Here is a 12,500-nt window from a genome sequence, read left to right as displayed (position 1 = left end):
GGTTTATACTTTATAGTGACTTTTCTGGTTCGAACAGACTTGAATTTGTATCTTCGTTGGTATAAAAAAATACTATTTTCAGCTACCGTCCACATTATCACGCATCCAACGAAGTCCATTGGTCTACTGACTAATAATTTATAGTATCACCACCTTTCTGGTTCAAACAGACTTGACTTAGCCTCGTTCTTGATGAAAACAAAAACAAAAAACACAATTTTCTGCTACAAGGTATCACTACTCTAACGGAGACTACTAACTAACTGACAAAACAGACAAATAGTTATAGTACCACCTTTCTGGTTCGAATATGCTTGACTCTCTGTCGTTCTTAATAAAACAAAATAAAAAACTTAATTATTCTGATGAAAGATATCACTCCTCCGATGTAGACCAGATCCATTGGATTGGCCCCCTCAGACCTGACTCATAATTTACAGTACCACCCTTCTGGTTCGAACAATCTTGACTGTATAGTTCTTGATAAAAGAAATAAAATTTTACTTTGTGCTTTTCTTTATAAAGAGAATTAAAAATAAACTCATTAAGATTTAGCTTTATTGTCCAGTTTCAAAAGTATTAAGAAAGATCAGCTGTAGTATTATCATGTGCCCAAATTTCCGAGTATTATTTTCTTTTAATGCTTTCATGTTTTATTCATAACATCCAATCTACTTCTTTGATTTTTACTGTATGGCTTTTGCTCTTATTCCAGCTTAAGCTCAGTAATTAGATTTACTTCAATATTAATGCGTTACTATTTGACCTTGTATTTTCACTACATTTTATATTTTTTTTTTTCAATGATTTCAGCCTAATGAAGAGGCCCCAACACAGAAACCTCTATCATCTCACCCATAGTTTTAGCAATATATTAATTACTTGAATATACACATTACAGAGAGAGAGAGAGAGAGAGAGAGAGAGAGAGAGAGAGAGAGAGAGAGAGAGAGAGAGAGAGAGAGAGAGAGAGAGAGTGTTTATGTTTCAATGAACACATTCTACATGTACCACCATTGTACAATAACAAAATAAGGCTGCTTCAAAACGAAAGTTCGCTGAAATTGAAGAAACGGGCCTACGCCAAAAGACCTCAAGCCCCTGTTAGTAATCCCCACACATCGTCCTGAAGAAGGATTGTTTTGTACGTAGAGCGTAGCTTTGTTTTGGGTTTTACAAAAGTACGGTACAGAATGTGGGGTAAGGCACAAGTCCATAGCTACTGTGCGTACCGTACTTTCGTATTTTCTGTTTATTTCCAAGCCCCTGTTATCAATTCCCACACATCGTACTGAAGAAGGATTGTTTTGTTCGTAAAGCTTTGTTTTGTTTTTGGTTCACAAAAGTACGGTACAGAATGTGGGTTAAGGAACAAGTCCATAGCTACTGTACGTACCGTACTTTCATATTTTCTGTTTATTTCCTACAGATACTTTGTAGAAGGAACCACAAACTCCCTCTTTGAGAGATGGTTCTACTGCGAGGACCTGGGCACTCAGCTCGGGCCTGTTATTAAAGAATATTTCGCGTCGGAACAGCATAAAACTGGAAAACCAATTCCAGGTAATACTAACTCTCTCTCTCTCTCTCTCTCTCTCTCTCTCTCTCTCTCTCTCTCTCCACTTTAGTTATTCTCTCTTATACCACCAGTCTCTCTCTCTCTCTCTCTCTCTCTCTCTCTCTCTCTCTCTCTCTCTCTCTCTCTCTGATGCACAAATCTAGTTTTTTCTCAAGATTCTGTTAAAATATTCATTAAAACTTAGTTTTTCATGAGTATTTCTTTTAAATATCTTATATAATTCGACTGTCTTGGGTTAAGAGTTCTCTTGCTTGAGGGTACACTCGGGCAAACTGTTCTATCTAATTTCTCTTCTTCTTGTTTTGTTAAAGTTTTCATAGTGTTAATGTCGTTAATGTTCTTCAAATATTTCATTTTTCTTTGTTTCCTTTCCTCACTGAGCTATTTTCCCCGTTGGGGCCCCTGGGCTTATAGCATCCTGCTTTTCCAGCTAGGGTTGTAGCCTAGGAAGTAGTAATAATAATAATAATAATAATAATAATAATAATCTAAAAAATTAAAATACATAATAGTCTCTCCTTACCTTCGCCAAATTAAATTCCCGTCTATTTTATCATGCAATTATTTCAAAATTTAGAAAATTCTTGACCAAGAATCATACTGTCTCAGCTGGTTAGTTTGAATCCATTGGCCCACACTAGTCACAATCCTTTCCAAATGTGACCATACTAATTTTTTTTCGTTCCAGGAACCATTCCAGAGAATCCTCCCTGGATTCCAGACGATAAACGGGAGCTGGAAACTCCATTTAACTTGGCGAAATGGATCACCAAAAACAAAGGCGAGGTACAGTACTTTAACGAAGTCTCTAAGCAACAGAGAATCCTAATTATAATACAAAATTTAATTGATTTTTTATATTGCCAAAGTTTTTTTTAGTACAAAAGCATATAGAAAGTTATATCTATTTTACAAAATTTTAAAGAAAACTCTTTGAAATATATAATAAATGTGTATATTTACTTAGTAATTTTATCAATTTATTAAGTTGGCTATTTTCTTTTCTTTGAAATATATCAGAAATAAATCTAAGTAATTTTTATCCGATTATTAAGTTGGCCGTTTTAATTTCTTTGAAATATATAAGAAATGAATTTATTAAGTAATTTTATCAGATTATTAAGTTATTCGTTTTAATTTATTTGAAATATATAAGAAATAAACCTTTTAAGTAATTATATTAAATAATTAAGTTGGCTATTTTTTTAAATATACTAGAACTAAGTAAGTAATTTTACTAAAGTATTAATTTGGCCCTTTTTTTTTTATATATTTAAGAAATAAATCTATTAACTAATTTGATTAGATAATTACGTTTGCCGTTTTGATTTCCTGGGCAATCAGTTGCCTCATACGGAAGAGACTACAATTGCTGTTGTAATTCATAAGTTACAATCATTATCTTTATCAATATCATAATTACAGTCACTATAATTTTCTTTTTTCGCGAGCGAAGCGAGCTCACGGCTCAGCAAAAACCATTAGATTTCGGTAATATTTCGATAAAGTCTACTGGTTTTTGCTGAGCTAGCGAAAAAAAACATCAAGTTCCTATATACTTCTTCTTTGTCTGCATTCCTTCCCACCTTTATGTGGGGTCGATGTTTCTGGCCAGCGTTCTCCATCTATACCTCTGTCCCACACTTCATCACCTACATACTAGCAAGCGGTAATGGCGCTGGGTGGGACTCTACCGAAATATTACCAACCTCTCTCTATTTTCAGATCCACCAGGAAGGAAGCAAGAGGCTGTTTGACCTGACATACCAAAGTGACGTCATCGTCTTTGGCAAAGGAACTTCGGAGGTCAAGTTAGCAGAAGCCGAGACGTGGTTGTGGCAGCTGGTAAATGTTTTATTGTTTTTAGATGATGATTTTTAGAAAATTAATAAATTGGAATACTGTATTTTAGAAGGAGGTTACCAACGGGGGTTTTATGTACATATACATACGCATACAACAAGTGTGCATGTATATATATATATATATATATATATATATATATATATATATATATATATATATATATATATATATATATATATATATATATATATATATATATATATATATATATATATATACAGTACATTTGCATATATGTATACATATGTATATCATATATACGGTATATATACATATAAATATACTATATATACATACATATATACCTATATATGCATTAACACATATACATATGTGTATATATATATATATATATATATATATATATATATATATATATATGCACATATATATACACATACAGACATATACAGTATATATACATACATGTATACATATGTATATTACATACATATACATACTATATACATAAATACATACAAAATACATACACACATATGCATATAACAAAATTAAAATTCCCCTTCACTTATCCATCCACCCATTTCTTTAGGAAGGCGAAACTACAGTGAAATTAGGCAAAGAAATCCTGAAGATGTCTCCGCAGGACTCTTTACTGGTCCGAAAAGGGATCCCTTACACCCTCTCCCGCGGCGAGGACTCCATCCTTCTCTCTGTGGTCATGGATCCGGGAAATAAAGAGAGAGCCTTCAGGCACCTGCAGAAGAAGCAGTAGGATCTACTGGAGGAGCTCCGCGCCCTGGCTCAATTCGTTTGGGATTCACAAAATTGGTTTTATTAAGAAACTTATAATCATGTTACCATAACGATAGTGAGGAAAGGAAACAAGGGGCCCCAACAGGGAAAATAGCCCAGTCAGGAAAGGAGACAAGGAAAAATAGAATACTTTAAGAACAGTAACAACATTGAAATAAATATTTCCTATATAAACTATAAAAACTTTAATGAAAAAAAAGAGGAAGAGAAATTAGATAGAATAGTGTGCCCGAGTGTACCCTCAAGCAAGAGAACTCTTAACCCAAGGAGGTTCTCTGTGATACTGTTTCTTTATGGAAGCTTCGTTAACCGAGGACTTAACTGTTAATGTGGAAATTGAATGTAGCTGGTTATATTTTTATAAAAACATAATTTTCATATCAAAATTTGTTTTTTAAAATCTATGCTGTTGAGAAAGTTTAATATTTCAATAATATTTCCTGAAATAATATGAGATATTTTATAAATATACTAATAAAAAATTTTTTTTATAAATAAATTTAAATAGAATTAATCAAATAGTTTTTTTATTATCTAATATTTCCAAGTATGGGATCCAAAGACACTAAGTAGAGTTGGAAGACCCAGACCTACATGGCTGAAGACTATGAAGCGTGAAGTAGGAGATGATGAATGGAGAAGTATTGATTTAAGAGCTCAAGATAGAGACGACTGGCGAATCTAACTTAGGCCCTTTGCGTCAATAGGCGCTGGAGGATATTATTATTATTATTATTATTATTATTATTATTATTATTATTATTATTATTATTATTATTATTATTATTATTACTCTCTAGGCTACAACCCTAGTTGGAAAAGTAGGATGCTATAAGCCCAGGGGATCCAACAGGGAAAATAGCCCATTGAGGAAAGGAAACAAGGAAAAATAAAACTTTAAGAACAGTAACATTAAAATAAATATTTCCAATATAAACTATAAAAACTTGAACAAAACAAGAGGAAGAGAAATTAGATAGAAAAGTGTGCCCGAGAGTATCCTCAAGCAAGAGAACTCTAACCCAAGACAGTGGAAGACCATGGTACAGAGGCTATGATACTACCAAAGACTAGAGAACAATGGTTTGATTTTGGAGTGTCCTCCTAGAAGAGCTGCTTACCATAGCTAAAGAGTCTCCCCTAAGAGTGTACCCCCAAGCAAGAGAACTCTAACCCAAGACAGTGGAAGACCATGGTACAGAGGCTATGGTACTACCATAGACTAGAGAACAATGGGTTGATTTTCGAGTGTCCATCTCCTAGAAGAGCTGCTTACCATAGCTAAAGAGTCTCTACTGCCCTTACTAAGAAGAAAGTAGCTACTGAACAATTATAGTGCAGTATATACCATTCACTACTGGTATATATTACATTGGTTTATCTGGTTGTCAAATTTGATAGGTAAGATAAAATTCTACTGGTTAATGAAACTGAAAATGAATTATGAGATTAGTTTTAATGCAAGTTACGTGCATTGACATAAGTTTGTTATTGCTGTAATTTAATCAAACTAGTGTTTAATTCATCTGAATAATGAAAAAGTACATATCATTAATTCTAAATTGAAAATATATCCTTAATATAATAAAACAATTTTATAAGTATTCCAAATAAAAAAAAAAACTTCTCTTTGATTTTAATGGTAACCAATGATATGTTGAGTTTGATATTGCTGTATTTTATATTTAAACACGAATTTGAATCATCAAAATAATGAAAAAGTATAGATAATTGATTTAAAATTGAAAATATATCCTTTATATAATAAAACAATTTTATAAATATTCCAAAAAAAATTAGTTTCTCTTCGATTTTAAAGGTAACCAATTTTATATTGAGTTTGATATTGCTGCAGTTTATATTCAAACACGAATTTGAATAATCAAAATACTGAAAAAGTATAGATAATTAATCTAAAATTGAAAATATATTCTTAATACAATAATCTATTTCATAAACAATAAAAAATTCATGGTTTTTTTTTTAATTGAGTTTTTTTTTTTTAATTGAGTTTTTTTCTGTATCACTTAGATTTTAAGAGTAACGAAAAACTATAGTCCTTCAGATCAGATCCAATTGAGTTTGATATTGCTGTATTTCACATTCAAAAATGAATTTGAATAATCAAAATAATTAATGAAAAAGTACAGATTATTGATATGAAATTGAAAATATATTCTTAATACAAAAAACAATTCTATAAACAATAAAAAATATGTTTTTTTAATCGAGATGTCTTCTGTATCACTTAGATTTTAAGAGTAACCAAAAACTATTGTCCTTCAGATCAGATTAAAAAATATAGATTATTGATTTCATATTGAAGATATATCCTTGATACAGTAAACAATTTTATAACCAATCCATGAAATAAACTTTTTTACTTGAGCTGTTTTCTGTATAACTTAAATTTCAACTGTAATCAAACACCAACGTTTTCTGTATCTGATCAGATCCAAAAGTACAGATTATTAATTTTATATTGATAATATATCCTTGAAATAATAAACAATTATATAACCAATCCTAAAAATTAACTAATTTTACTAGAGCTGTTTTCTGTATGTAGATTTTCCTGCTATCTGATTGGTTAGAATTAAATCTTGTCCAACCAATCAGCGAGCAGGAAATTTTTCCGATCTAAAAGGGTCCACCGAGTCAGTGCAAATTTGCCTTACTAAAAAGATTCGAGCTGTTTTCTGTATTACTTTAGATTTTCCTGCTATCTGGTTGGTTAGAATTAAATCTCGTCCAACCAATCAGCGAGCAGGAAATTTTTCCGAGCTAAAAGGGTCCTCCGAATCGGTGCAAATCTGCCTCAAAACAATTGACTATAGTCTTCTTCTACACCTGATCAGATATATCATTCATCTTTTGTAACAACCTACGCCTGACAGCAATTTCTGTATCACTTAGATTTTCCTGCTATCTGATTGGTTAGAATGATCTTGTTCAACCAATCAGCGAGCAGGAAATTTTTCTGAGCTAAAAGGGTCTTCCGAGTCGGTGCAAATTTGCCTTACTAAAAAGATTCGAGCTGTTTTCTGTATCACTTAGATTTTCCTGCTATCTGATTGGTTAGAATTAAATCTTGTCCAACCAATCAGCGAGCAGGAAATTTTTCTGAGCTAAAAGGGTCCTCAGAGTCGGTGCAAATCTGCCTCAAAACAATTGACTATCGTCTTCTTCTACGCCTGATCAGATATATCATTCATCTTTTATAACAGCTTTTACTCGAGCTGTTTTCTGTATCACTTAGATTTTCCTGCTATCTGATTGGTTAGAATGAAATCTTATCCAACCAATCAGCGAGCAGGAAATTTTTCCGAGCTAAAAGGGTCCTCCGAATCGGTGCAAATCTGCCTCAAAACAATTGACTATAGTCTTCTTCTACACCTGATCAGATATATCATTCATCTTTTGTAACAACCTACGCCTGACAGCAATTTCTGTATCACTTAGATTTTCCTGCTATCTGATTGGTTAGAATGATCTTGTTCAACCAATCAGCGAGCAGGAAATTTTTCTGAGCTAAAAGGGTCTTCCGAGTCGGTGCAAATTTGCCTTACTAAAAAGATTCGAGCTGTTTTCTGTATCACTTAGATTTTCCTGCTATCTGATTGGTTAGAATTAAATCTTGTCCAACCAATCAGCGAGCAGGAAATTTTTCTGAGCTAAAAGGGTCCTCAGAGTCGGTGCAAATCTGCCTCAAAACAATTGACTATCGTCTTCTTCTACGCCTGATCAGATATATCATTCATCTTTTATAACAGCTTTTACTCGAGCTGTTTTCTGTATCACTTAGATTTTCCTGCTATCTGATTGGTTAGAATGAAATCTTATCCAACCAATCAGCGAGCAGGAAATTTTTCCGAGCTAAAAGGGTCCTCCGAATCGGTGCAAATCTGCCTCAAAACAATTGACTATAGTCTTCTTCTACACCTGATCAGATATATCATTCATCTTTTGTAACAACCTACGCCTGACAGCAATTTCTGTATCACTTAGATTTTCCTGCTATCTGATTGGTTAGAATTATCTTATCCAACCAATCAGCGAGCAGGAAATTTTTCCGAGCTAAAAGGGTCCTCCGAGTCGGTGCAAATCTGCCTCAAAACAATTGACTATAGTCTTCTTCTACACCTGATCAAATCTATCATTCATCTTTTAAAGCAACCTACGCCTGACAGCAATTTCTGTATCCCTTAGATTTTCCTGCTATCTGATTGGTCAGAATTAAATCTTGTCCAACCAATCAGCGAGCGAGAAATTTTTCTGAGGTAAAAGGGTCCTCAGAGTCGGTGCAAATCTGCCTCAAAACAATTGACTATCGTTTTCTCCTACACTTGATCAGATATATCATTCATCTTTTACAACAACCTCCGCCTGACAGCAATTATTATGCAATATCTCAACGAGTAACACTATTGTACTTGAAATCCATGCAATGAGGAGCAAGAAGAACGCTCCTTGCAAATGCTCCAGCGTGAGAGACTGTTCGGATCTCTCCTCAGACTCCAGTTGCTGGCGGCGTTCGAAGTCCCTTCCTAAGAAGTCTTCGTTTTTTATCTAGAAGAGGAAACTATTTTGAATATTAATTGTATTTGTGGTTTTTATATGTGCGTATATTATGATGAAGGATAGTTTTATTTGTGCTCCCTATAAATACGCAAACTATGATAAATGAATATATGATAGTTTTATTTGTGATATATATATATATATATATATATATATATATATATATATATATATATATATATATATATGCACATATATGTATATATGTATATATACACATTATATATATATATATATATATATATATATATATATATATATATATATACACATATGTATGTGTGTGTATGTAAACTATAATAAATAATAATTTTATTTGTGCTTTCTAAATATAGGCAAATAATAAAGAATAGCCTTTGAGAGCCATAATCATTATATATGTTTTATTTAGGTTTAAAGACCACTCATGAATGAATGGCAGAGGCAAGGGACAGTGACATTGCCCTATCAGGCAGGACAATGCCTAGAGGCTGAACATATATACATATGATCAGCGCCCAAGCCCCCTCTCCACCCAAACTAGGACCAGAAGGGAGGGCCAGGCAATGGCTGCTGATGACTCAGCAGATATACCTATAGGCTCCTCCAAAACCCTCATCCTTAGCTCACAAGGATGGTGAGGTTGCAGACACTAAAAGAAACTATCAGGCTTGGCAGATCACCTGGCAGAGACTTTTCCATTAGGCCACCAATGATACTCTGGTACACTGACTATAATTATAATTAGGCATGTATATAGGCACAGATTAATGGGAAATTAAAACAATACTATTGTCAATTGAATTATATCCTCGATTTAAAGTAATCACTTTAAATTAGGTAGTGCAAGGTCTAAACTAGTAGTTTCATAGCGTAATCAACAAAGATATAATTTATAGTATTAGTTTTGACTTTACTAAATTGTTATCTGAATTATATCCTCGAATTAATCACTAAATTAGATAGTAAAAGGTCTAAACTAATAGTTTCATAGTGTAATCAACAAAGATATAATTCATAGTGTTAGTTTTGACTTACAAAATCACCATCTAAACTATATCCTCAAATTTAAGTAGTCACTGTGAATTAAGGTTTCTCAATAACTTGCAAAAAAGTTATTTATAGTGTTAGTTTTGACTTTACAAAATTACCATCTGAATCATATCTCAAATTCAAGTAGTCACTGTAAATTAAGTTCTTGATAACTTGCAAAACCAGTGATTTATAGTGTTAATTTTGAATTTACAAAACCACCATCTAAATTATATCCTCAAATTCAAGTAGTCACTGTAAATTAAGTTCTCAATAACTTGCAAAAGAAGGGATTTATAGTGTTAGTTTTGACTTTACTAAATTACCATCTGAATTATATCTCAAATTCAAGTAATCTGTATAAATTCAATTATCTCAATAACTTACAAAAAACAAGATCAAAATAATAAAAACAACCGTAAATTTACCTTTAACCAATATGCAATGAGTCCAGACTCAACCAGTCGCTGGATTCCCCAATCAAATTTATACTTCCAGGCTGTGTTCTTCTGGAAGTACCAGCACAGGTGGCCAGGGTATAGCTGTTCTCTCAACATATACGAATTCTTTGCCTGAGAAGAAATAAAATTTTCATTGTTTTTTTTTTTTTTTTTTTTTTTTTTTGTATATTTAATATTAGATCAGTAGAGTAGCTAATGGGGGAATGAATTATTATTATTATTATTATTATTATTATTATTATCCAAGCTACAACCCAAGTTGGAAAAGCAAGATGCTATAAGCCCAGGGGCTCCAACAGGGAAAAATAGCCCAGTGAGGAAAGGAAATAAGGAAATAAATAAATGAAGAGAACAAATTAACAATAAATCATTCTACAATAAGTAACAACGTCACAACAGACATGTCATATATCATATATAAACTATTAACAACATCAAAAACAAATATGTCATAAATAAACTATAAATAGACTCATGTCCGCCTGGTCAACAAAAAAGCATTTGCTCCAACTTTGAACTTTTGAAGTTCTACTGATTCAACTACCCGAATGAATGATTTGAAGTTCTCTGGCATCCTGACATCGTAGGTCATTGGCGTCGGAGGCTAGTTAAGGAGGAGGCGAGAGGAATTTTCGAAAAATTACTCCTGGAGACTCCAAGGAATGGTGACTTCCAAAGCAGGGCCAGAAAATAAAAGTATGGGGAATATTTTAAAAATTACTCCGAGGGACTCCAAGAAATGGTGACCTCCAAAGCAAGGCCAGAAAATAAAAGTATGGGGAATATTTTAAAAATTACTCCGAGGGACTCCAAGAAATGGTGACCTCCAAAGCTGGGCCAGAAAATAAAAGTATGGGGAATATTTTAAAAATTACTCCGAGGGACTCCAAGAAATGGTGACCTCCGAAGCAGGACCAGAAAATAAAAGTATGGGGAATATTTTAAAAATTACTCCGAGGGACTCCAAAAAATGGTGACCTCCAAACCTGGGTCAGAAAATAAAAGTATGGGGAATATTTTAAAAATTACTCCGAGGGACTCCAAGAAATAGTGACTTCCAAAGCAGGCCCAGAAAATAAAAGTATGGGGAATATTTTAAAAATTACTCCGAGGGACTCCAAGAAATGGTGACTTCCAAACCTGGGCCAGAAAATAAAAGTATGGGGAATATTTTAAAAATTACTCCGAGGGTCTCCAAGAAATGGTGACCTGCAAACTTGGGTCAGAAAACAAAAGTATTTAAATATACATTTAAATTTACCTTTCTATTTTCAAAGTATCTATAAAATCAATCAAAAATAGAGACTTGGTAAGTATAAAACTGCACATAAAAGCCATGTTTTTCTTCATTAGTGCCCCCCTCCCCCCACCAGCTAATATGGGTTCGTTCGCCTTTCACCAGGGGAGGGGGGATGGGGTCCCTCTTCACTAACTCAGCCCCCAGGGCCCCCAGGGCCCCCAAACCTCTGGCTACGCCCCTGTATCGGATTATAATGCGATGTAAAATTAAACAAAATATAATACATATGGTTAATGATGTAATATTAATAATATAATAAAATATCTAATTAATATTACACATTAATGATTTGAAAAAGTAGGCAATTTTTTAAATGATCAATATGTAGTAAAACTAAACCTTTAAATAAAATTTGAAATATACCGAGTAATACATTCAACATAATAAATTAAGATAAATTTATTATCCATAATTCAATAGCCCATTAATACTTCAAAATCTTTAAAATAAGTCATGTGAAACACTCAACATCATAACCATGCATTTCCAAACTTGGAAGCCTATTCCAAGGTTTTAGGTAAGGCAATGCACATTATAACTATAGTCCATTTCTTTTATCGAGGCAGATTTGCATCGACTCGCAGCGGTGCCCTTTTAGCTCGGAAAAGTTTCCTGACCGCTGATTGATTAGAATTATCTCGTCCAACCAATCAGCGATCCGGAAACTTTTCCGAGCTAAAAGGGCACCTCTGCGAGTCGGTGCTAATCTGCATCGCTACAAGAAATGGACTATAGAGGGACACCCAGTAGAGGGCAGACCTCCGCCGCGGCACCTTATTTCTCAACTTTTTGCTCAACCCTAACCTTGACCTTCGATCTTAACATGTATTAATTGGCGTTGATTTCCATACAGTCAAATATGAACCAAGTTTGAAGTTTCTGTGACAGCGATGTCCAAACTTATGGCTAATTACGTGAATTGGAC

At 33.3% G+C, this 12,500-nt stretch overlaps 2 protein-coding genes across 3 annotated transcripts in view; one reads left to right on the top strand and one right to left on the bottom strand.

Moving 5' to 3' along the window:
- The window catches only part of LOC137621974 (3-hydroxyanthranilate 3,4-dioxygenase-like), a 17,485-nt gene extending 12,804 nt beyond the window's left edge, over positions 1–4,681 (top strand). For both annotated transcript variants that reach the window (XM_068352472.1, XM_068352471.1), the window contains exons 5-8: positions 1,430–1,563; positions 2,268–2,365; positions 3,305–3,424; positions 3,999–4,681. In XM_068352472.1, coding sequence (XP_068208573.1) covers positions 1,430–1,563; positions 2,268–2,365; positions 3,305–3,424; positions 3,999–4,181 — 535 coding nt within the window. In that variant the 3' untranslated portion in view covers positions 4,182–4,681. The remainder of the gene's footprint in view (positions 1–1,429; positions 1,564–2,267; positions 2,366–3,304; positions 3,425–3,998) is intronic.
- A 3,641-nt stretch (positions 4,682–8,322) lies between these two features.
- Positions 8,323–12,500, bottom strand: part of LOC137621382 (ionotropic receptor 21a-like) — a 10,181-nt gene continuing 6,003 nt past the window's right edge. Inside the window, exons 4-5 of the mRNA XM_068351680.1 lie at positions 10,243–10,386; positions 8,323–8,791 (exon numbers count right to left, since the gene is read on the bottom strand). Coding sequence (XP_068207781.1) covers positions 8,582–8,791; positions 10,243–10,386 — 354 coding nt within the window. The 3' untranslated portion in view covers positions 8,323–8,581. The remainder of the gene's footprint in view (positions 8,792–10,242; positions 10,387–12,500) is intronic.

Source organism: Palaemon carinicauda, chromosome 28 (assembly GCF_036898095.1).
Source record: "Palaemon carinicauda isolate YSFRI2023 chromosome 28, ASM3689809v2, whole genome shotgun sequence".
Lineage (NCBI taxonomy): Eukaryota > Metazoa > Arthropoda > Malacostraca > Decapoda > Palaemonidae > Palaemon > Palaemon carinicauda.
The sequence above is the reverse complement of the archived record's forward strand: the minus strand, read 5'-3'. Positions and strand labels throughout refer to the sequence as shown.